This window comes from Rousettus aegyptiacus, unplaced genomic scaffold (assembly GCF_014176215.1).
Source record: "Rousettus aegyptiacus isolate mRouAeg1 unplaced genomic scaffold, mRouAeg1.p scaffold_m13_p_1, whole genome shotgun sequence".
Taxonomy (NCBI): domain Eukaryota; kingdom Metazoa; phylum Chordata; class Mammalia; order Chiroptera; family Pteropodidae; genus Rousettus; species Rousettus aegyptiacus.
Window position 1 is genome coordinate 33106496 of NW_023416284.1, and position 25375 is coordinate 33131870.

The 25375-nt window shown below is 48.3% G+C and overlaps 1 protein-coding gene across 2 annotated transcripts; it reads right to left on the bottom strand.

Moving 5' to 3' along the window:
* Positions 1 to 10966: 10966 nt before the first annotated feature.
* Positions 10967 to 16865, bottom strand: DMRTA2 (DMRT like family A2). Of its 2 annotated transcripts, XM_016120256.2 has the most exons (3): positions 16544 to 16865; positions 14449 to 15009; positions 10967 to 13132 (listed from the first exon to the last, which is right to left on the bottom strand). In XM_016120256.2, the coding sequence occupies exons 2-3, from the start codon at positions 14999 to 15001 to the stop codon at positions 12081 to 12083; spliced, it is 1605 nt and encodes a 534-aa protein (XP_015975742.1). In that variant the 5' UTR covers positions 15002 to 15009; positions 16544 to 16865; the 3' UTR covers positions 10967 to 12080. The 2 variants fall into 2 exon arrangements, with proteins under 2 accessions (XP_015975742.1, XP_015975741.1); XM_016120255.2 differs by lacking the exon at positions 16544 to 16865 and having other exon boundaries at positions 11325 to 13132; positions 14449 to 15396.
* Between the last annotated feature and the right edge of the window lie 8510 nt (positions 16866 to 25375).

Consider the following 25375-nt stretch of genomic DNA (forward strand, 5'->3'; position numbering starts at 1 on the left):
ACACAAGAATACATAGTTCCACAGAGGTTAGAGTAATAATGGGTCTTAAGTGAGCTCCAATGATTCCAAACCTTTATAATCTTACTCTTGAAACAAATTCATGTGGCTGAGGCTGCATATGTTGGAGGCTGACTGTGCAACTTGGTTTCCTATTAATTGATTGCTTATTAAAGAATAAGCAATTTTAAAAGTGCTCATTGGGTTCCAGCTCCAGTTAAGACAGAATAAGCACATTCCATCCAGTCTCTCCCATTGTATGCAACAAAAAATTCCCAGGGGAAAAAAAAACCACTTGGAGACTCTGGGAACTCCGAAAGGTAAGTAATAGCAGGAGGGTTGGGGAAGGAAACCAAACTTGAAGAATCACTAATCCAGGGGTGAGTTTCCTTTCTGTTTACTCCTCCAATATCTCCCAGCCTGGACTTAAAGGCAGCCTGAAATCCTGAATGGCACACCCAGAACTAATATTATTTTAGTGGTGAAAGACTGAATCTTCCCCCCTAAGACTGGGACAAGGCAAAGATCTCTACTCTTGCCACTTCCATCAACATTAGTAATGGAAGTAAAACTATCCCAGCTTACAGACGACAATTACCTACATAGAAAATCCCAAGATATATACTAAAAATATCTTCTATAACTAATAATAATAATAATTGAGTTAGCAAAGTTGAAAGATACAATGTCTGCATATATATATCAAATGTACATCTATACAATAACAAGGAACAATTAAAAACCATATTTTTTAAATAGCACTTACAATTATCCCCACCCCACCCCCAAAAAAGAAATACTGTAGCTAGCTATAAATATAACACAACATGTTCAGAACCCGTATGCTGAAAACTATGAAGTGCTGATAAAATAAATGAAGGAAGATATAAATGGTGGAGAGACATATGTTCAGGAGTTGGAATACTCAATATAATTAAAATTTAAATTCTCTCTTGAAAATGAAACTGATCTATAGATTCAACACAATTCCAATGAAAATCCCAGCAAGAGTTTTTGCAGATATGGACAAACATATTTTTTAAATTTATGTGGAAAGCCAACGGAACTAGAATAGTCAAAACAATTCTGAAAAAGAAGAATAAAATTGGATCATTCATGGCATCCAATTTTAATATTTATTATAAAGCCAAAGTAATAAAGACAGAGTGGTATTAGCAAAGAGATAAATATATAAGTCAATGGAACAAAATAGAGCCCAAAAATAGAGGCACACAAATGTGACCAATTGATCCTTTGACAAAGGTGCAAAGACAATTCAATAGAGAAAGGATAGTCTTTTCAACAACTAGTGTTGGAACATTTGTTCATCCATATGCAAAGGAATGAATTTCAACCTAAACTTTATGCTTTATACCAAAAAAAAAAAAAATCGAATGGGTCATAGGTCTAAAGGCCAAGTATAAACCTATTAAAATTTTAAAAGGAGAAATCTTTGTGACTAAGGCAATGAGTTTGTAGATATGATACCAAAACCACAATTCTTTAAAAATTGATAAATCGAACTTAATGAAATTTTAAAACTTTTAGTCTATGAAAAATATTGTTAAGAGAATGAAAAGACAAGCTTTAGACTAGAAGAATATGTTTGTAGTCACACCCAACAAAGCTCGTATCCAGAATATATATAGAATGCTCAACACTCAGTAATAAGAACAACAAACTAAACCCAAGGTGAATAGAAGGAAAGAAGTTATAAAGATTAGAGTAGAAATTAATGAAATAGAGCATAGAGAAAATAAAAAGGAAGCTGGTTTTTTGAAAAGATTAACAAAATTAACAAAACGACTGAGAAAAAAAGACTGAAGATTCAAATTATTAAAATCAGAAACGAAAGAGGGGACATTACTAGTGGCCTTACAGAAACTTTTAAAAAAGGATTATAAGAGAATACTATGAAAAACTACATGCCGATGCATTAGATAACTTTGGTGAAATGGTCACAACTCTAGAAAGATGCAAACTACTGAAACTGACTCAAGACGTAACAGAAAATCTGAATAGATCTATTACAAGTTAAGAGATCAAATTAGTAATCAAAAAACCACCCACAAAGGAAAAGCTCAGGCCCAGATGTTTTCACTGGTGAATTCTACCATACATTTAAAGATGAAGCAATACCAATTATCCACAAACTCTTCCACAAAATAGAGAAAGGGAGAATATATCCAAACTCGTTCTATGAAATTAGAATTATCTTGATACCAAACACAGGCAAAAACATCATAAGAAGAAAAACCACAGACCAATATTTATTATGAATATAGATTGCAAAAATTCTCAACAAAACACTAGCAGACTGAATCCATAAATATACAAAAAGTATCATATGCCATAACCAAGGTGAGTTTATCCCAAGAATATAGGTTGGTTTAAAATCCAAAAATCAATTAATATAATACACTATGTTAATGGAATAAAGGATAATATCATATGATCAGCTCAACTGATGCAGAAAAATCATTTGACAGAATTCAACACCAATTCATAATAAAAACACCCAACAAATTAGGACTAGAAGGGAACTTCCTCAACCTAATAAAAGGTATCTAGAAAAAATGCACATCTAACATCACATTTAATGTGAAAGACTGAGTGGTTTCATCCAAGAATCAGGAACAAAATCAGCATATCTGGTCTTGCTGCCCTTGTTAACATTTTAGTGGAGATTCCAGCCAGGAAATTTAAGTAGCAAAGTGAAATAAAAGGCAGCCAGATTAGATATGTTTATAGATGACATACTCTTGTATAAAATACCTTAAGGAACTCACTAAAAATTATTAGAACAAATAAGAGTTCAACAAGGGTACAGGAGCAAGATCAATAAATGAAAATGAACTGCATTTCTATACATTTACAATGAACAATCAAAAATTAAATTAAGAAAGCAGTTTTACAATAACATCCAAAGAATAAAATACTTAAGAATAAATTTAACAAAAGAAGTACAAAACTTGTACTCTAGAACCTAAAAAAACACTGTTGAAAGGAATTAACGAAGACCCGAATAAATTGAAAGACATTCCATGTTCATTTATCAGAAGACTTAATGTTAAGATGAAACTATTTTTCAAGTTAATCTACAGATTCAGCACAATCTACATCAATTTTCTGACTTCTCTGTAGAAACTGACAATCTAAACTTAGAATTCACATGGAAATTCAAGGGACACAAAATAGCCACAACAGTCTTGGAAAAAACTAACAAATTGAAGGACTCACACCATGCAATTTCAAAACTTACTATAAAGCTACAATAATCAAGACAGTGTGGTACTCGCATAAAAATAGGCATAAATCAAAAGAATAGAACTGAGAGTCCAGAAATAAACTCTCACATTTATGATTAATTGAGTTTTGACATTGACAAATGGTATGGGGACAATTAGATATCTACATGCAAAAGAATAGATTAGGACCATTATCTCACACATGCGCAAAAATTAAATCAAAATGGATCAAAGACTCAATGTTAGAACTAAAACCATAAAACTCTTTGAAAAAATGTAAGTATAAATCTTCGTGACCTTAGTTTGGGTAGTTTTTTTTAGATGTAACGCCAAAAATACAAACAACAAAGGAAAAACAGATAAATTGTACTTCATCAAAAGTGAAAACTTGTGCTTTGCAAATTATCTAGCTGATAAGAGGCTTGCATATAAAGAATTTTTACAACTTAGCAAAAAGACAACCCAATTACAAATGGGCAAAGGACTTGAATAGACATTTCTACAAATGGCAAAAAAAAAAGCACATGAAAAGATGCTCAAGAACATTAGTTTTCATGACTATATAAATAAAAATCACAATGATATACCACTTCACACCCACTAGGGTGGCTAGAATTAAAAAGACAGATATAAATGTTGACAATGAGGAGGAGAAATTGGAACCCCATTACATTGAGGGTGGGATTATAAAATGATTGCTGCTGCTGTGGAAAATAGTTTGGCAGTTCCTCAAAAAGTTAAGCATAGAATTATAATATGATACAGCAATGCTACTCCTAGGTATATACCCAATAAAATTAAAATGTATGTTCACACGAAAAACTTGTACACAAATGTTCATAGCAGCATTATTCATAATAGCCACAAAGTGCAAACAACTCAAATGTCCAACAGATAAATAGATCAACAAAATGTGGTATATCCATTCCACGAAATATTATACAGCAATAAAAAGGAATGAAGTACTGATCCGTGCTACAACATGGCTGAACCTTGAAAATATTATGCCAAGTGAAAGAAGCTAGACACAAAAGATCACATTGTATGATTCCATTTATATGAATTTTTCAGGACAAATAAATTTATAAAGAAAGAAAGTAATTAGTGGCTGTACAAGATTGGAGAGTGTGGGGCAAATGGGTAGTTGCTAACAGAAACAGAATTTCTTTTGGGGGTAACGAAATGTTCTAAATTTTATTATGGTGATGGTTTCACAACTGTAGGAATATACCATTGAATTATACACTTAAAATAGTTGAATTACACAGAATATAAATTATATTTTAATAAAGCTATTATTTTAAAACACTCAGCAGCAAGAAAACAAATAACTCAATTAAGGAAAACAGACAACAAACTATTCAGCAAAGAATACATATGGAAAAATAACTACATGAAAAGGTGTTTAAGATCATTAACCATTAAGGAAATGCAAATCAAAACCACAATAAGATACCACTGCACTACTCTTAGCATGGCTTTAAAAAGGAAAAAAAAAAAGTGAGACAAACCAAGTCCTCCAATATGGCAACTCTCATATGTTGCTGGTAAAAATGCAAAATGGGATAGCTCCTCTGGAAAACAGTTTGGCAATATCTTATAAAGTTTAACATTCATTTACATTACGACATGACAATCACATGCCCAAGTGTTTACCCTGGACAAATAAAACCTTATGATCACACAAAAGCCTGTTCATGCATGTTTATAGCAGCTCCATTCATAATTACCAAAAATGAAAACAACCTAAATGTCTTTCAACAGTGAATAGATTAACAAACTATAATGCAGCCAGATGATTGATGTATTATATAAAGAAATATATAAATATATTGTATATATCTGTATATACACATGTGCATACACATATGCACATGTAATTTAAATTCAATAATCACTGCCAGGATTATTTAGAACTTTGACCACCAACAAGAGTTTTTTGAGGTGAATAATATTTTATCCCTGAGATTGTTTAGAATTGCTGGGCTATCATGATAATTTAAAAAGCAGACCAGTTGGAAGTCAATATTATTATTGTTTTAAGTTTTCGGCAAACAATGCACTACTCTGAGAAGGAGGGCTCTCGTTACCTCAACTCTCTATGCTGTTCTGTTCTGTGGTTCTGGAATAAAAGCCTTAGACATAGAGAAACCGATTCTGGAAGCTAGAAATCAATGGACTGAAAGGTTCAAGGGGTATGAGTGGGGCTCTGACCATGTCTGCTGTAGACAACCAAGTCCTGGGTTAAACAAATCAATTCTAAGTACGTATGTATGATTGAATAAATTAAAAAATAAATAAGTCCCCAATGAGGGCAATTGGGTAAATCTTAATATGTATTTGATATCAGGTAATATAAAGGAACTATTTTTAATATTGATAGTGTATTAATGATATTGTGGTTCTGTTAGAAATTGTCTCATGTTTTAAAGATGCATTCTGAAGTATTTCATTGTGGAATTTCACAGTATCTATAATTTACTTTTAATTCTTCAAAGAAAAAATTAGGCAAAACAGATATGGCAGATGTTTATAATTATTAAAGTTATGTAATGTATACATTAGGATTTATTGTACTCTTCTCTCTACTTTCTTATATGCTTGAAATTTTTCATAATAGAAGGTTTTCAAAATGAAAAATACACCAGAAAATCCCAGAAATATTAAGTGTCTTAGTGCCAGAGCCAGTGAACCTTCACTCCAAAAAGATCCCACAGCTTTATCATAATACATCCCTGGATGAATTTGAATCAAAGAAAGCTTGGAGCATGTTAAATTTCGTCCCGTGGAAAGGAAAATGGAAAAGCAAGTAACATGCTTTATAAAGCTTCCCCTCTAAAATGCTAAAACAATGATTATGTGGGGCTAAAATGGACTAACATTCCACTATACGGAAAGCTTGGTTTTCCGCTGGCAGGCCCTGTTCCCCGAAGAAGCCTGTGGACTGGCTGCAGGGAAGATGTCAACTCTCTCTTTTTTAAGGCAGTGTGACATGGGTGTCAGTCACTTGCAGAGAGTAGAGTCTTGTCGCATTCCTCGACCTATAAGGTGAGGTCATAAAGAGCCATATAGCTTTCACTTTGTTCACTGGAACATATGCTCTTGGAAACTTGGGTCAACATGTAAGAGGCCACCATGACAAAGGGCTACACATAGGTGCTCCAGTCAATAGTCCATCGGAGCTCAGCCTTCTCGTCATCCATGTGAACGCACCAGACATGTGACTGGAGCCATCACCCTCCAGACCAACAAATCCATAAGCTGAAGAGATTTCCATTAACACTATATGGAACAAAAGAAAAACCCAGCCATGCCTTGCCCAAATTTTTGACCCACAAAATGATGAGATAATAAAATGGTTATTGTTTTTAAGTCACTAAATTTGGGGGCCATTTGTTATGCCGCAATAGTTAACAGTAACAGGAAGCCAGAAGGTGTGACCTGTGATGGGCGGTGGCAGATGCAGTTTTTAATGGGCCCTGAAACTTTAAGAAGAAAGTCACTTGACCATGTGTACAAAGTACAAGACCTTGATAGGGACCTGCATAGGTGACAAGTCCTGAACTTTAAGCTCCGTTGGTATCTCTAGGCCTTGCGAGAGGTGAGGCTGATTCTCAAAGTAGAGGAAAATGGAAAGACTTTGCAGGCAGAGGGACCTGCGTGGGCAAAGAAGCGGGAAAGTGCATGGTCCATTAGGTGACTCTGAGGAGCTCAATGTGGCTAGAATGAAGGGACATGGGGAGATGGAGATGGACAAGTGGGGAGACAGGTGAAAAGCCACTGATGCTAAAGTTTCAGGAAGTTGAGGGCAGGGACAGGGACCTATCTGTACAGGTGGGGAGCCCTGAAGTTTAAGCCCCAGGACAATGACCTTTATAAGGTGACTTTAAGAGGCTAGCCTTCTTTGTATGAGGCGAGAGGCAGAACTCCAAAATGTGGGGTCTCACTATCCCCAACCCTCAAACCATGGCCTCCACTAAGGGAGCCCTGTGTCCCGTGGCCAGTAAGGGGAAGTACACGGCCACTTCATCTCTCTCAAGGCCGTGCTGCATCCACATGCTGGCTCTTTACGCTATTTGGTGCCCACACCGAGAGGCCCCATAAGCCCCTCAAACTCTACATGTTGAGCACTGAACTTTTTCCTTCACCCTCCAATCTTGTCTCTACTTCAGTGGCCCACAACTCTGAGTGTCACCAACAATGAGTCACCTAGCCCAGACACCTGAGACTCAGCTGTGCCCCTACGTTGTATCAACAGTAGAGAGTCTGTCTCCCAGCAGTTCTTAAAGCCAACCTCTTCTCTCCCTGTCCTTGCTCCCACTGATCATTTTTTGGTGCTCTATCTCTCATGGTTTCTCCTTGGAGGGGTTCAGCCTTCCCCCTAACAATCCCAGTGCACATCTTACCAGGCAACACTGTCAGTGGCTCCCAGAACCCTCCCTCTGAAACCAGGCCCCTTAGCCTGGTGCTCCAGGTTCTCTGACCTCTGACTTCCATCCAACATCACAACCTGCCCCCATCTACTCCGTCTCCACCTGCTTCTCCAGAGGGAACCTTCACTCCCTCACCAACTTCCTGCCATGGAACACAATGCTCACCAACACCCTCAGGACTCAACTTCAGCCTCACCTCTTCTCAGAAGCATCTCCAGAACCCACACTCTCCCATCAGATGACTCTTCTCTGTGGCCCCTTGCTCCAGTCAGGGCATCTCCCATAACCTGTAACACTTTAGAGAATTTATAAGTAGAACTTGTTCCAGTCACTTAATCCCTCTGAGCTGTTTACTCTTCTGTGAAATGGGGCAATACCTACACCAAAGGATCTGAGGATGGTAATAATGAATGCCAAGTGAGTAGGCACTGAGATGAGAGCTTTTCGTACACTATCTTATTTAATCCTCACAGCACCCGAAGGGCGGACAGTACTAATAGCCCCCACTGAATTGAGGAGGACACTGAGATGAAGCACCTTGCCTGACTTGCCTTTCTCTTGGCAGGTTCCCCAGCCCCGGGGCCCTGATCATTGGTGCATCCTCCTTGCCCCCTGGACTCATCACACTGAATTTTTACAGGGCAGGAATGGTGCTTGTTTTGCACATTTCTGTATCCCAATCTCCTAGAACTAGCTTTGGCATACAATATGTACTTAGAAACATTTGGTGACTGAAGTAATCAGTGAATGAATAAACCCAGCCAGCAACAGGGCCTGGACCCCAGCTCTTGGCTCTTTCTTACCCACCATGCAGGATCCTGTGTAGAAGGAGCTTAGTGCAGGACCTGGCACACAGTAGGTACTCAATAGTGTGTAGCTGTTGCGGTTGTTATGAAGAAAGAAAAAGAAGAGGACGAGGAGAAAAATAATTGAAAAACAAATACCACTTGGTGAGTCTGTATCTCCCAAAAGTGGGAGCTCCCCCACAGTGATCCAGGCCCAGGTCCTCCTAGTGCCTAGGCCAGGGTCAGCTCCAGCAGACTTGGGGGAGAGTTTGGGAATAAACATGGACAGTAGAGGTCAGGAAGGGAACTTCCATCCCACCTTCTCCTTCCCTCAGAAAATTGGTGATGTCCCGTCGCTGTCATCATCACCAGAGGTGTGAGCACCTCCAGCGACCAGGGGAAACCCATGCTCCTTGCAGTGCGGATCCCAGCGGGGCTCAGGCCGCAGCCAGTCCCACTCACGGCAGAAGCTCCCAGAACCAGAGTCGCCTATTCCTCCAGCCTCCACGCCACTACCACTCCATTCTGCCACCGAGCGACCTGGCTTGGGCGCCCTGGGCTCTGATTATGGCTCCTCAAAGCTTGGATATAAGACTCTGGGCCGGTCACTGGCGGTCTCTGAGCCTCACGGTGTTCCTGACTGCAGGCAGTGGGCAGTGGAGTCTGGGGTGGGAATGGCTGCAGGACTTTGCCAAACGTCAAGGCTGACACTGATCGCCCTGGATTTCCCCGCGGGGCCGGGGCCAGGGTCTGAGACACATCAGGTTGGGAGGAAAGGAACCTGGGAAGCTTACTACTCTACTCCCTCACGCTTCAACCATTAGAACCATTCTGAGCTCTGCCCAAGATGCTGGCGGCAAGGAGCTGAGTGAGGCTGTAGTCACTCTGAACTCTAAGGTCCTGGCTGCATGGGAAGCCGGTTTCGCAGAGCCCTCGCTATCTGCCAGCAGAAACTGCTTCAAGAGAGACAGGAGTAGGCCCACGGGGACAATGGGGAGGAGAAGAGATTTAGGATCCCTAAATGGTTGGACAAGTCTCTAAATCACTCTGGACTTCAGTTTCCTCCTCTGTGAAATGGAGCCGGTAATAACCCTGGATTCTTCTGGTTTGCTGTGAGGATGAACTAAAATAATAATCTCGAAGTCTACCTAGCTCCAGATGTCCTCGAAAGTGAGTTCCACGGGCCCACAGGCTTTGGCATACAGTTTGTACTACTGTCTTGAGCACCGGCAGGAACCAAGGAGCCCCAGGAGACCCAGTGTACGTCCCTCCCCAAAACAAGAAACCCAGACGGGTCTTAGGTTCACCTTGGGAAGGATGAGGGCAGAGGCCGGGGAAGGGGCGGCTGGGACTGGGGCTGACCGAGGAGTAGAGGCCTCCGGAAACGTGGAGTGGGAGCAGGGCACAAGAGGCTTTAGAGGGCGCAGCGGTGAAGGGCAAGAAAGTTCACACTTCTGGACGCTCCCCGCGCTTTCTCGTGTCTTCCTTTCTTCTGAGTAACTCTTCCCTCCTTCCTTTCTCCTCTCTCTTCTAGCCTATCTTCATTCTCTCCGCGCCCCATCTCTCCTGCCCCTGTTTCTTCTCTCCTTCTCCCCCCCTCACCTCCATCTCATCGTCACCCTCGCACTTTATAACCAAACAGCCAAACCCCTTTCCAATTAAAGTGGAATTAGGCAACTCAATCAAATTAGTTCCCTATTAAAGCCCTTCTTTATTAAACCATTTTCTTGTCCTGCTATTAAGTTTCACCGCCTGGCGGAACTCGAGCCGGCTCCAGAAGTTTACCTTGGGATATCGCCGGGGCCAGCCTAGGGGAGGGGGCACCGTTTCTCGAAGAGGGGGAATCACCCTGTCGGGAGCCGGAAGATAGGGGAAGGAGGGTGCCGGCCGAGAATCCGCTAATTTGTTCAGCTCCACGCGAGGAGGGAAAGTAAAAGGGTTGCAGAGTGAGGTCTGGGGGGAAGGCACGTCCTCACCTCCACTCTTGGATTACACTGTTTTGGGAGACAGCAGCACCCCGCCACCCCACCATTACTCCCAACAAACCCCCAAAATAACTCTTTGGGAGAACGGTCGCAGCCTTCCCTCCCCAGCTGCCAACTCCGCCGTCCTTGGTTCCAACCTGAGTAGGGAGGCGCGCAGTGTGCGACCGGAGCTGCGTCCAAATCTGCGCGCCAGAGAGAACGAGCGCCTACTGCCAACTTCGCAAGATTCCGGAGAAGGCTCGCATCCGGGGACCCAGAGCACTGGCAAGGCGACCCCGCCGCACCCCGCACGCCCACGCTGGGAGCGGGAGAGTCGCTGGGTCTCTGATGCGCAGCGCGCGCCGCTCCTCCCGGACTTCTCAGCCGCTCCAGTTGGCGGTGCGCTCCCCGGCGCCCGGATCTCCGGGGGTCAGAGCACCCGCCCGACTTCGGTCGAGATTTTCCCAGGCACCGCAGCAGGAGCGGGAAATCAAGATCTTTACAATCTGGCCGCGGGAGGAGCGGGAAGGGATCGGGCGTTGTTTTCTTAGAAAATAACATTTATTTCTAGCTCATGTCTATGCAAAGGAAAGCACAAAGTGAGCCATTCTGTGCAGCAGCGTTTCCCGCTGCCAGCCCTTCGGCCGGGGCGTTTGGCGAGTCCCTGGAGGCGGGGATGGGCCCTCGGGCGGGCGCGTCTGGCTCAGTCACACGTCGCTCTGTTCCTGCTTCAGTGCGCACCTTGACCGCTCCTCAGGGAGAGACCGGCCTAGGCATGAGGGGCGGGTGGGCGGGATTGGTCCCGAGTTCACAATATATTTAATCTGTAAAACCTGAAAAGTACAATGCGCGCATAGTCTAATTTTTTCCATTTTGTCCTTTTTTTTTTTTGCTTGTTTTTGAATATTTTTTTCACGTTAATACCGAGGTCACCTACAAATTACAATTAATAACTTAGAATTCCATTTTATAACATTATACACTGGCTTGTATATATATGTATAGATTACATATAGATTTATACATGTATAAAAACTCACACTGCACCAAGGAAACCCATGCTTATCGGCATAAGCAACAAAGAGAGCGACAAATACCGCAACGAGGAAAGTGCACCTTAGAATTTGTTTCCTTTTTTTTTTTTTTACAATTGATATCGATATATGTGTCCCAAAGACTCGACTCAGTGCCAAGAGATTTATACATCCTAAATTTATATTTGTTAGAGCGAATATTTTAAATTCTTTCAAGGGAGGGGGAGACACAGAATACAGACTTTTGGACTATCTTGCCATCCATCTGAGCGCGCGGGCGGGATGGGCGTAGCTACAGGAAAGGCAGGAGAGTGCGCAGCGGCCGCAGGCTCTGAATTCAAAAGAACTGTCGCCCGTGGAAAGGCTGGGGAGCATTGGGGAGGGGGACGGGGAATAAGGATCCGGGCCGCGCACCTTCTCCGAGAACATCTGCATCTGTAGCTGCTCCCTTTGCTCAGCTCTCCCCACCCACCCTTCAAAACAAAACTGAAAACCACCTTGAAGCGAGAGGACCCCAACCGGGTTGCAGAGTGCGCACCGGGCGAAGAAGGGCCCGCGGCCCGCGGGAACGAATCTGAGGTCCCTGCTTGAGAGCCGCCCGGCTGCCGGGCCCCTCGCCCTACTGCTTCTCAGGGGCGCCGTTGACCATAGGCCCGTACAGGCCGCCGCCGTAGGTCGGCTCCTTGTGCACAGCAGCGGCGGCGGCCGAGCGGTCGCGCATTAGATCGCTGAAGGCGTAGTCCATGGGCGGGCGGAAGCCGAGTGTGGGCACCAGGCCGGCGGTCGAGTAGGGAGCCATGAAGGCCAGGCCGCGGCTGTGCGCCGCCGCCGCCGAGTAGGCCAGGCGCAGGGGGCTGAGGCCGAGCGGCGCGCCCAGGGGGTAGGCGCCCGCATCAGCGCCGAAATGACTGGCGTTGGGCTGCAGAGGCGAGAAGGCCGAGCGGCTGCTGAGCGAGCCCAGCGCCCCGGGAGCCATGGCGCCGGCCAGCAAAGGTCTGTGGTGCGGGGGTGCGGCAGGGCCGGCCTGCAGAGGCGCGGGCAGCCCGGGTCCCCCCGCGGCGGCGGCGTCGACGCGGCCCGGCCACCCGTCGTCCGCAGCTGCTACTGCTCCCACCGCAGCCTTATCAGGGGGTGTGGCGGGGCCGAGGCCGGCCGCCAGGCCCCCGCGGTGGTGGTTCAGCACCTGCTCGATGGCCTGTACCACGTCTCCGCCGCAGCCCTGCAACACCAGCTCCAAGACGCCTCGCCGGTGCCCCGGGAAGACGCGCGTCAAGATGTCCAGCGGCGTCCTCTGCCGTGGACCCGGGCCCCCGCCCAGCCCTGGCGCGGGTGCGGCCTCTGCCTCTTCTTTGTCAGCCTCCGAACCGGATTCCGAACCCAGAGGGCTAGCGGAGCCCGGGCTGTCCTCCTCGGCACCGCCTCCGGGCCCAGCGCTGCCCGGGCAGCTGCCACCTGCCTCCTTGGAGGCCCGGGCCAGGGGCGACCCCGAAAAGGATTCGCCATCGCCGTTCTCAGAGCCCGAGCCCGGCCGCACCTCCGGGGACGATGTTCCGGGACCCGAGTCTGCGCCGTCGGGTGATAAGGGCTTCCCCGGTGGCGGCGCTGGGCTGCTCGGGCGGCCTGCCTGGAGCAGCGTCTTGGGGAACAGGTCAAACTTCTGTAACTTGGCCTCTGGGAGGGAAGAAAAGGGGATGTGAGGAGCAGTAAGGAGAGGGGAGGCGGCCGCACCCACAGCACCCGAGCCCTTTGCATCTTAGTTTCCTTTCCCTCTGAGCCCCACAACCTTCATTCAGTGGGTGCCAGTGCCCCCCTTTGTTTTTAATCCACCATCCCTTTCTTTCTGAGCCGTCTCTCCTCCGCTGTCCCCAGGGAGCGCTCTCTTTCTGTACCCAGAGCCCTAACCACCTGTGCCTGTAAACTCAATGTCCAGTGCCCTTCTTTCCACATCTGTGCCCCAACAGGTCCACTCATCCCCCTTCCTAATTCTCGCTGTCCTGGAGAAGTAGCCTGGCTTGGGGTTCAAGCAGGAACCAACATAACTTCCACCTACATCACACACGATATAGAAGAGCCTACTCCACCTTTGAGATTCCCAGAACCAACCCAGGCCTAGGTGCCCTCAGGCCCTGGGCAGCTAAACCTGTAAAGACACCTTGGGCATCTACAAGATCCCAAGCCTCTCTACAGGCAAAAGTAGAGCCCTAATTCTAAGCCACCCTTTCCAAAATTTAGATCTAAGTTCTTCCCTCCAAACTGAGAGGACCCCAGAAGGGCCCTGGCCTAATTTTCTCCCTCCCCAGAAAAAGCCAAGGGAGTTTTGAAGAGGGTGGAGTCAGGCAGGGAGTAGACGGGAAAGAGAAAAGGGGACAGAGGGAAGTGAGAGAGCGCATACTCTGAGAAACCTGGGACAAGTGGGGAAAGAAGCTAGAAAGAAGGATCCGGGCGCAGCCTGCGGTCGTCCGGGGAGCATTAGGAACACAAGAAAAGGAATCACACAAGGAAAAGGAACAAGATGTCTTCAGTACTTAGATAAAGTGATGAGGGACAGGGGAGGAGACTTGGAGAGCGTTGGATTTCTCAAGAGAGTTGGGACGGAGCAAGGGGAATCGCTGCATGTGGTGAAACGCAATGAAAAAAAAAAAAAAACGACGACGCGGATTTCCGCGCTGCGAAGACCCAGCGAAGTGAGCAAGTAAACTAAACTAGAACTGTCCTGCGTCTGGGTAGAGGAGATAAGATTAAAGCGTTCACGCTTGGGCCCGCGCTGAAAGAAAGGAGGACAGTGCAAAAGCTTCCAAAGTGGGGAAGGGAGAGTCTGTGTGTCTATGCCCCTAATCTGGGGCCGGGTGCGCGGTGAACTCAAGCAGTTGGAGCGTTTGGAGAAGGGGGTTCTACTCCTTCAGTCAGTCCCGAGCCGAGTCTCTGGGCCTCGTGCGCCTGGGCTGCGTCCCTGCTCCCCTCTGCTCCCGGCCAGGCCGCGCTCTCACCTGAGCTCCCGGCGCCCGCTGCGCCGCCTCCGGTCCCGGCAGGCGCTGCCGCTCCCGGCCCCCCGCCATCGGCGGCGCACACCGAGCCGAAGACCTCATAGGCAGGTCGCGGCGGGATGATGCCGTTGGCGGCCGCCAGCGCCAGGCCCTCGGCAGTGCCGTAGAGAAGCTGTAGCTCGCGCGCCTCGTTCTCTTCCTGTGCCTGTTGCCTGCGCAGCGCCACCTGCGCCGCCATGACGCGCTGGCGCTCGGCGATGAGCGTGCACTTGGCGCACAGGCAGTCCTTCCAGCGGCAGTAGCGCTTGTGGCCCTTTAGCGCCGACACCACTCCGTGGTTGCGGCAGCGTGCGCACTTGGGGGTCCGCGGGTACTTCTCCGCCGCCCGCAACAAGAGCGGCGGCGCCCGTAGCAAGCCGCCCGCCACGCTCACCGGTAGCGAAGCGGCCGCCGCCGCCGCTGCCGCCACCGACGCCACCGATGCCACGGGTGGCCCCGTCGCTGTCGCCGCCGTCGCCGCGCTGGGCACGCTGGGCAGCTCGGAGCGCAGCTCCATGTCAGGACCTGGCGTGGGAGACCGTGGGAAGGGGAGGAAGACGAGGTGAGACGTGCACGGCGCGCAAATCTAAAGCGCACCCTCGAAGAACCCAGGCTTAGAGAGGGAAATTTTGGCCGCGAAAGTTTGGCTACAGGTTGCCAAATTTCTGGGAGAAGGTGCCTTCAGAGCCCCTTCTAAGGCCGAGTTTCCCCCACCCTACTCCCACCAGAGCTCTTATATCTGATTTACGCGCTGGGTGTACGATTTCGTTTGAATCCGTGGTTCCACTGGGATTTTTATTTAAAAACAAAGTTTGAAAGTCACTGGTTCAGATAGATAAAAAAAGAGGGTTTGAACAGAAAATACCCCCCAAAGCTCAGCTTAATTGGGGTGAGACGGGTAGAGACAAATATTTGTTTGATGAGACTCGGATTAGAGAGAAAATTTTGACTCAGCAGACTGCTGGCAAGAGCAAAACAGGAAAATCCGAGGCGAAATGTCCAGTTGTGTAGAAAGGTAAGGAGTAGGAAAGAGGTACCAAGGCATAGAGTTCAGCTGGTTGGGCCAGAGGTGTCTTTTGTTTTGTTTTGTTTTGTTTTCTAGTGGACTCAGGAGAGTTCGAGAGAAAAATCAGCAACAGAAAGAACTGCTCTAGGAAGTGTCGTGAGGGTTAGGAAACAACTACCTCAGGGGCAAAAAGTTAGGCCAAGGGGCCCAGGGACCTGTGGAAATGTGGGAGCTACAAGTTCCATAGTGAGGGCCTCCAGGGAGTGGGAGAGAAAATGGGTGTGCAGCTGGGTGTAGGAGGTCTGGGAAGGACTAAAGAGAAAATTCAGCAGAAGAAAGTTTCTTTGGATAGGCAAACCCAGTCCAAAGATTAGCTACCTCGAGGAGCGAAAACCTGCTGATAGGGCGAATGGCTGGGTCCCAGGGTTCACGAGAAGGAGAGGGTGTGAATGAGAAAAAAAAAAACCTGCAGGCATAGGCTGGGGGTGTGGATAGAGTAAAATTTGTGGCGAAATGTTCAGCCTTGTAAGAGTGGGTGGGGAGGGAAAAGTATCTTGCAAAAGTTCAGTGTTGCAGGAGGGAGATCCTTTCTGCTGACCACCTCAAACTACCTTTCCGTCCCCATCCGAATCCTCAGACACGCCCTCCCCATCTGAGGCCCCGCGGGACCCCGCTCAGGAGCAGATTCTCGCGTTCTGGTCCCAGAGTTAGGTTCCAGAGACTAGGTTGGCCCAGCTGGCAGCACTGAGGCAGGGGAATGGCCTCTGGAACTGGTTCTGAGCAGAAGCAGGAGTCCTATATGCACCAAGGCCGCAGAAGGCCCAAGCAGGCCCAGCTCTGAGCTTCCGCTGCGGCCTCTTCTGGGTCTCCTGGTCTCCACCAGAGCCCAGGTCCGAATCCTGGTGTCACCGCCCGAGAATTCTAGACATGCCTCCCCCCACCACGCGCGCTGCGTCTTTCTTCAGGCCCCTTGAGCTGCAGAGTCCCTAAGGCCAGCATGGCCCGGGCCTAGGGCCGCCTCCCCTGCCCTCCCTGCGGCCCTCAACTACCTGCCTTGGGCTCGGGGATCCTCCTCCTCCGCTGGCGCTGCACGCGCCTCCCAGCTCCGCTCGCGACGCTGGCGCTCTTGGCCTCTTCCCCTTGCCCCTTATCTGACCACGTCACCCTCCTTCAGTCACCATGTCCGAACTTCCGGACCCCCTCAGAACGCTGCGTAGTCCAACCCTTCAGTCGGAAATCGGTGTGGGGGTACTGTTTAGGGACCGGCTGGCTGGAACCCGCGACCCGGCCGTCTCCGTGCCGCGTCCCCTCGCGGAGCGCGTCGGACGCTGTGCACAGCCGGGCCCCAGTAGCCCGGCGCTGCCAGACTCTCAATGATCCACTCGCCGGCTCTATTGTTGCTCCTTAGGGCTCCATTAGACAGAATTGGACAACAATGTGGCGCCTGCCATTGGCCAGGGGAGGCAGACGGCACTCTGATTGGCCGGGCCCGCGCCCGGGGAGCCCCGCATTCTACAGTGTCCGAAAGATTCGAAACTCCAAAAGCTCCACTGAGTGCCTCGGGGAGGGGAGGGGTCGCGCCAGGGAAGGAGTGGAAAAAAGTGGGCAAGGAGGAGCGTTGAAAATATCGTGACAAGTAGTTTCCGTGCGCCCGAGAGCGTGTGAATTGCGCCTAATTACCGTGTCCGGTGCGCCTCTACGTAGATGTGTGTAACCCCTCGGCTTCTGGGGCGCGGGCTCGGCTGCGCAGCTCTTACTGGCCGCGGGCGCTTGGCAAGGCCGTCTTTCCCATGTGGCCCTGGCGGCTGGGGGCGACATGGGGGCAGGTGACAATTCAATTACCGCGGCCGGGGTGGGGGTGGAACGGGGGTAGAGAGGGAGGGTGTAATTGGCATAAATGCCAAGACGATTTCTCCTGCCTCTTTCCGGCTCTTTTTCCGCGCGCTCCCAGGTCCGATGCATTTGGGGTATTTGGGGACTGTCGTTTTGGTTTTTCTCCTGCCACTTTTAAAATGCAGGTCCCTTATTTTGAAAGTCCTGATACGATAGGCGTCACGGAGGGTAAGTGTGGTTTACAAGGATTTTCGTTTTTAAAGTGGTGCCTGGAGAAGTGAAATGAGATTGCGCTTCCCGTCGCCGCCCGCCGCGTCCCTTGCGCTCTGCGCCTTTTCCCTCCCTCACCCTCCCTAACTCCGTCCTTCTGCCCCTCTCTTTCTTTTCCTCACTTCTGCAGCATCTCGATTTCTTTCCCATGGTGGTGGGATTCTTTTCGTTGTCGATGTTTTAAATTAATGGTTTAATTGTTTTTAAACGAAAGTAAAAATGGACATTCCTGTCTCCCCAGATCTTTTTGGACGCGCACCCGTCTGTCGGTCCTTTGGGCCGGAGGCAAGGTCACCGTGGCCCCCAAGAGTAGTTTTAACTTCCGCCTAACTCTCCTGTTCTGACGTCACGGCCCTGAGATACAGCTGTCTGCAGAGGAGGTAACAGGTTTCGGATTTTGTTACCCTTTCGAATGGAAACATCTGGAATTAATGCCGCGGTCCGTGGGCGAGATCGCCTTGGGTTTCTCTAGCTGTGTTTCTCTGTGCCTTTTCTGTCTTCTAATGTTCTCTCACTCTTATTTTTGTTATTTACTTTTCTTTCTCGTTCGGAGTAGATACAGTTCGTTTAATTAACAAGAAAAATGCATTTTCCCATCGTTTTCTCTCCACTCCAGGCTGTTTGTTTCCGTGTTCTTTCGAACTTGCAGGGCCACGGGGGTCAGGCCGGAGTCGTCGGGGGCGCGGGCGTGCAGACTTGGCCCAGGGACCTCGGGACGCAGGCCCTTCCGTCTGGCACGACTACGGGGTCTCGCCCTGCCAGCTCAGCCTCCTCTGACGCCACGGGTTGGGAATCAGGGAGGAAAGCGCGATGAGCCGAGTCTTACAGCAAAAGCTCACGCGGGTTCCTGCGGGAAGCCAAACCCGAGGACCAGGCAGGGGAGGCGGGGGAGGAGGGACGCAAGAGACGCGCGGAGAGCTTCCAGAAAGTGGACCAGGCCTGCGTGCGGGCGCGCTGCGACCCGGACAAAGTCTGTGACAGCGATATAAACCAGGCCATTTGCTCCTGGCAAATTCCAGCCTGAGAATGTGTTTGGGAGAGAGGAAGGGGTCAGCTCCCGTAGGGTATCCCGCGTGGAGTGAGGGTAAGAGAATGAGTCTGGGATAATTTGTCCTCTAGGAGTGTGGGACGCAGACTCCTCCTCCTGTGAGGTTATGAGGTCAAGGAAATCTATGCTTTAACTGCACCCTGTCAGCGGGATAAGTCGGGAGAGAGGACCGCAGCCAGATCCTACGCGGGGCAGCCAGGCGCCTTCTTCCAGAGCTACCTTGGACCAAGTTTTACAGAAATTATTTTAAACTCCAAACGAAATGAACCATAGAAATCAGCCTACTTTCAGGAGCGGTGGCCCAGACACCCCTCTTGGTGCTAGAGACCAAGCCACTGTGAGATTCCTTCATTCTGGCTCGAGCAAGCAAACACGTGGGAGCCAGGGGTCCAGTCAAGTGTCCAAAATTGAGAACCCTGAATTCTCTCGTTAGTGTGTAAGGAAGCTCATTTCCTTAGGCGAAGGGAAGGGCACATCCTGAAACCTAGCCCAACCAGAGAGAATGTGCCCACCGCTAGAACAGGTGCCTCTCCTCTCCATCTTCCTTCCTACTGTTCACAGCCTAATAGTTCCTTCTGGTGTCCTGAGTTTGGAGTGTGTCACGGAGGACGGTCGAGTAACTTCTGGATGGAAGTCACTGCACTCACACCTCCCTAGGCTGCTCAGGGGCTAGTCCTGATTTGGACCGAGGTCGCAGAGGGGAGCAGGCTGGTAGAGGTGGTCTGGCTGAGCACTGGCGTTGGGGAGAGCATGCCCAGATTGAGAAAGTAGGGGTTAACTACCCCCTACACACAGCAGAGTGTGGCTTCACAACTGGACACACAACCTGCAAGTGTGACCTTATTCTGCCAAGTCTTGGACACACCCTCACACCTGCATGCAGTGACTGCACAGGGAGCACCTCCGAGGCTACCCTCCCACCCAAGAGGACCCCATTAGAAAGTTCCATTGAGCTCACGGCACTCTCATAAGCATGTCCTCATCCTGGGACATCCACTTGGTGAGTGACCTCTCACCCAGACGCCCACGGACTCCCATCTCCGCGGAACACCCTGAACACCGAGACAGGCGCATATGATCTCTCTCGTGGGCCCTCTCTTCTCCATGGACCTAATCCTACTCCAGGGCCCTGCATATGGCTGGACACTGGGCAGAGAAAGCCAGATAAACGAAGCGGCAGAGGGCAGAAAGCCCGTCCTCACAGTCACGCACACACTCGCTCACTCACGTGTATCCTCTTAGCTCAGGATCATTTGCTGACGCCTATGTTGTGTCAGGGGCCGGGGGCCCCTGGTAAGTGATCCCAGCCATGAAAATCCACCTCCACCCACGTTTGCTACTGGCCTCAACCCCCACGCATTCTCCCTCCTAGGTCCGGCAGTGGTGGGGTCCAAAGGGATGGCCTGGTGGAGACCCGGGATGAAGCTGGGGTTGGGGGTTGAGGGGGTGGGGAGGAGGCTGGAGGCGCAGCGCGGTGGCGCTGAAAAGGAGCAGGGCGGGGGGCGCCAATGGGGGACCTGGGAGACATTGACTTTTGCGCTGTTTGTCCGCAGCCTCGGAGCAAGCAGACGCCATCTGTTTGCCGGCTGCGGCGCGTCCCGTTTAATTACCCTCCCGGCAGCCTAATAGAGATGATATTAAACTAAATCTTTCTGACATTAAAAGTAATTATCCCCAAACCAGTGGCTCCGGGACGAAATCGCCCCTCCCGTCCCACCCCTCCCTTGGCTGTGCCAGATTCCGTCAGTTTGGCTGAAACTCTTAACCAGGAAGGGGCGCGGAGAAAAGGGGGAAAGTGCCTTTGAGAGAAGGAGTCTATGCGCGACTCCCCAAGCACGCTGTTTCCCGCACAACCACAGACGCTCTTGTACGCATGAACGCGCGCAGGGATACGCACACACCTGTACACACACACACAAATCGCGACAGCATTTTCCTCCGAATCAACTCTCGAGCCACGTTAATTAAGACTCTCAGCCGCGGGAACCCCTGGGCGGACAGGGAGAAGCGCGGCCTGGTTTGCTGTCCCCGCCCCTGAGCCTGCAAAAATGGCCTTTTTGCTTGGTCAAAGCCATGGATCCGGCCAGGGCCAGGCCTAGGGACACGGACAGTATTTTGCAGCTAGAAACAACCTCTCTGGTTGTGACGCTTGACTTTTCCAGGGCCCTACTGCGAGCGGCCCCGCGCCTCGCGCTTCCCCTGCGGGGTCTACTTAAGTCGCACCACCCTCTGCAAAGCAGATCTCACTATTCCACTTGGCAGGTGAGAAAACAGACTTGAGAGAGGTGAGGTGACTTGTTCCACATTTGACGTCTGGTAGGGGACAGGGCAGAATTCGACCTAGGAGAATCAGGAGAGAGCCCTATCTCGAGCCCAAATTCTGCTCAGTTCTAGGCGCGGGCTCGGGCGCGCAGCATCGGACGGATGCTTGGCCTGAGGCCCCTCTGCGCACACTCACCCTCGGGACTCATGGGACCCGCTGTGCTCAGCTTTCTTCCAGTCCCTCTATCCCCCACCGGAGGAGTGGGCCTAGGAACAGCAGAAGACGGGATATCCAGGTACCCGCTCTGAGAGCGCTGCCCGAACCCCTAGCGCAGAGCCCCGGAGGCCGCAGTCGTTCGTTGGATCAAGCCCGGCGCCTGCAGTGTGCGCGCGGGAGAGGCCAGGCTTCGTATCTACACAACTTTCTGGTTGGGTGCATCTGAGCCTGGGACAAACGCACGCAGAGTGGTGTCCATCGCCCAACTCTTTGCATCTCTTTCTGAGCGCCTACTGTGTACCACCACTCTGACAAATGCTTGGTGTGTGCTGTTTTGCCTGGTACGCAGTCCTTGGGGGAGGAGTGACGTTCCACGTTTCAAAGGCAAATCCGCCAAGGTCCAGCGACACGTAACTTACTCGGGGTCACAGTGCTGCAGAGCTTCAAGGAAGATAGGAACCCAGATCCCACTCCCACTCTTGGGCTTTTTTCTTCTCACCTTCAGTTCCGGGCGGGTGGAATCTGACCTAGAGCCTTTCAGTGGGTTCGATTTCATCCAATTCACCGATCATTCGCGGAAACATAAGAGATCGGGCCATTCCTTCATTCCTTCATTTCATTCATGTTGAACACCTAGTAGGTGCCAGGCTCTTTCAGGACCCGAGATGGGCCCTGAAAGAGCCTGGCTAACTGGCTTAGGGTTTAGGAAGATTTCCCGAAGAAGGGGACCCCTGACCTGAGGCCTCAGGTTTCTCCAATGGAAATGTCATTATTGCTTGTTCTAATAAAACATAAAACATTTTAGACAATTCAGCAAAGTATATTTGGAATATTTTTTCTGTGTACTTATATTTTAAAAATGTACTTTCATCACTTGCTTTCTATTTACAAACATAACAAATATTTTTTCATATTAATATATTACATAATCTTTTAAAAAATTGCTTAATGTTTTATCATATGGATGTACTTTATTTAGCCAATTTCTTATTAATAGGTATTAAGTTGGTATACAGTTTTTGCTATAATAAACACTGCTACAACGAACATTCTTTGTGAATGTCTTATTATTTCCTTAGGATAAATTCCTAGAGACATAATCGATTGTTCAGAGGCCTTTTAAAAAAGACTTTTGATAGTTCCCAAATAGCCCTCAGGTATTGCCAGTGTCAACACATTTAACAGTCTTGAATGTTGCTGATCTTTTTAATTATTGCTAATTCAAGCAGGAAAGAAGAATTTTTGCCATTGTAATGTGCATATCCTTAGTTACTCTTCAGTTGTTCCTGTGTTAGTCACTCGTGTTTTTTAAATCCGTATATGTCTTTTGCTTATTTTTCTATCATATTTTACTTTCCTAGTTTGAATTAGCTGTTTATATATTAAAGACAATGATATCCTCTTATCTATAACAAATGCTGCATTTCTCCATTTGTTTTGTTTATCCTATTTTGTTATTGTATACCAAAGTTAAACTTTTTAAATATAACCGCATCTGTCATTCTTTAAATTATAGATTCTATTTACAGTATCATATTTAAGCATTTTTCAAATTTAACTTTCTAAAAGCATTCATGTATATTTTATATTAGCACTTTTTCATTGTTTATATTTATAACTTAAGTTCATTTGAAATTAATTTTGGTGGAAGGTGTGAAGTCTGTAACTTAATTTTTCCCAAATGATTAGCCAGTTATCACAGCACTACTTAATGATCCACCTTTACTCTCACTGACCATACACCATGAACTAAATTCTCAGGTGACCTTAGGTCTGTTCAGCACTTTCTGTTCTAGGGAGCTATTTACTTTTGAACCAGCCTTGCTCTTTTAATTATCGTAGTTCTGTAATACTTGAGAGGGAGAATTATCCTTCTGATTCTTGATTCCTCTGTTTCAAAATTCTCATGGGTATTTTTGAAAGACAATCTTCTGAATAAATATTTTAGAATTTTCAAAGCTGGTTTCCAAAATAAAGTAAAGTAAGACAAAACTCTTTCAAAATTTGACTTAACTGCCTTTAGATAGAAATTAATTCGAAGGAGATTATGTATCTTCCCAATGTGGGATGTTTCCATCTAGGACCAGGTATGACTTTCATTTATTCATGATTTCTGTGTCTCTTTGTAAATTTTGTATTGTTTTTATAGATCTGTTTCTAAGCATATTTCTTGGTATTTTATGTAGCTATCGTGAACATTATCTTTTCACCCATTACACTATATAACTGGTTATGACAGAAACATAAGAAAGTTACTGATTATGATATATTTATCTCTATATCAGCCTCCTTTCTAATCCTTCTCCCATTTACAATTAGTTCTCAGTTTCCACAGCTGAGTTTGAAACATGCAGAATTGATTAGGCCAAGGAAGGGAGGGGGAGAGAGGAGGCTCTGCTCAGAGAAAACAGTGCAAAGGCCCAAGTGATTTGCAGGTCTTCCTGGGGCTTTGGGGGTGGTGTGCACCCACAGGGTGGTCTTCTTTGAATCTTCCTGTTCCTGGCTTCCATCTTTCAAGAGGGTCTTTGGAAATAGCTGATTCCAGAAATCAGCCCTGGGCCAGTGCACATAGACTCTGAGCTGTCACCCTGCTCTGTAACCCTGAGTGAGTCACTAGCCCTCTTTAGGTTTGCCTCTGAGGCCAACCTGGAATGCGATTGCCTGAGGAACAGCAGTGGCCAGGCCCCACATGGGGTGCAGCAGAAGAGATTGTGAAGAGAAGGGCATTAGAGCTAGGCTCCTGGGCGAGGTCAGCCTGGGTTTGAGTCCCCACCTCTCTTTGTAAGTGCGCTGAGGGACCATCCTCCTGCAGATGCAAACTCTCAGCTTGTAACCCCCCAGGTCAGGGATGGGGCTATGTAGTAGAAACCAATGCATTCCAGCAGGCCACACACACACACACACACACACACACACGCTCACTCCCTCACTCACTCACACTCTTGGTGTCTTCCCCTCAAAGGGTTCTCCTACCCTGACTTCCACCACTACCACAGCCCCACTTTTTACTCCCTCCACCCCCCATTCCCTGCTGGGACTGGAAGTCTCCTTCTAGGCTGTGTGTGGTGTGTGAGTTCCAAGCTGCATGACTGGCTTAGGGCTCCATACTAGTTGGCCTGGTGCCCAACATGTTAACTCTCTTTCCCAGTGGGTTGCGGTCTGGGGAGGAGTCAGGAGGCTGCTTACAAGTTGGCTTTATAGCTCTAATGAGTGGTTTAGACTCCAGGTTTGACGTGGCACCACATGTACAACACCTTCTCCAGGTTCCCAGTCCTAGGCCAGTTACCTGGAAAACTACTCACCCAGCCCGCAGGATGCCCCACTGTCTTGTCAGACGCACAATAGGCACATGCTGACCCTGCAATCTCTCCTGAGTGATTCTGCATTCTGCTTTCTCTGAAGCCACACACAGCCGTTCGTCTTCATCTCCAATTCATATCAGAGGGAACTGAGGCATAGAGAGGACATAACTTTCCCAGGTTCATACAGCTAGGTGGGGGAGGGATGAGAACTGTTCTTTGCATTTACAGAAAGAATGGTTGGAGACTAGGAGGCCACTTCCCCCACCCCCACTTCTTGGAACTGACTCTCTGAGGATGTATGTGGGGGGATGGAGGAAGGGAGCAATTCCTTTGGTGTTTGGAGCCTTTTTCCTTCCGGGCTTCTTCACTCCCTTCCATGTACCTATGACCCCCCTCTGCCTCTCAGGACTGACCACACTGTGCTCTCACTGCCAGTCAAGAGTCTGGCACCACCCTGAATGTATCTTCAGCATCTTTAGTCATGGGGCCTGACTGACCTGAGTTGGAGTCCTACATTTGTCACATTTCCTCCTATGTAAGATGGGAGTGAAAATTATGCTTTCGTGGGGTCATTGTGAGGACTCAGTAACACAATTCATGTAAAGTCCTTCTCAGGTAGTAAATACTCAAGGTATGCTGGGTATTATTATGTGTCAGGCAGTTCCTGAATGAATGAATTCTCTTTGCCTTCACTCCAGAGAGGAAAACCATTCCCTTCTTAGTATCTTTTCGCATTCATTAGAAGGAATACTGGGGAGCTGGGAGCTAATGACAGGAGGTACCTCTGCTCTTGAACCCTAATGTGAAAATTCCATCCAGAATCAGAATTCTGATGGATTTTCATGGCTCGGAGCCCTTTTGGCAGGCCTGGGGTGCTCAAGATCTCAGAGGGACTCTGGACTATCTTCTTCCTTAGGTCATCTCACCCACTATTTACCACCCTCTCTCTAGGG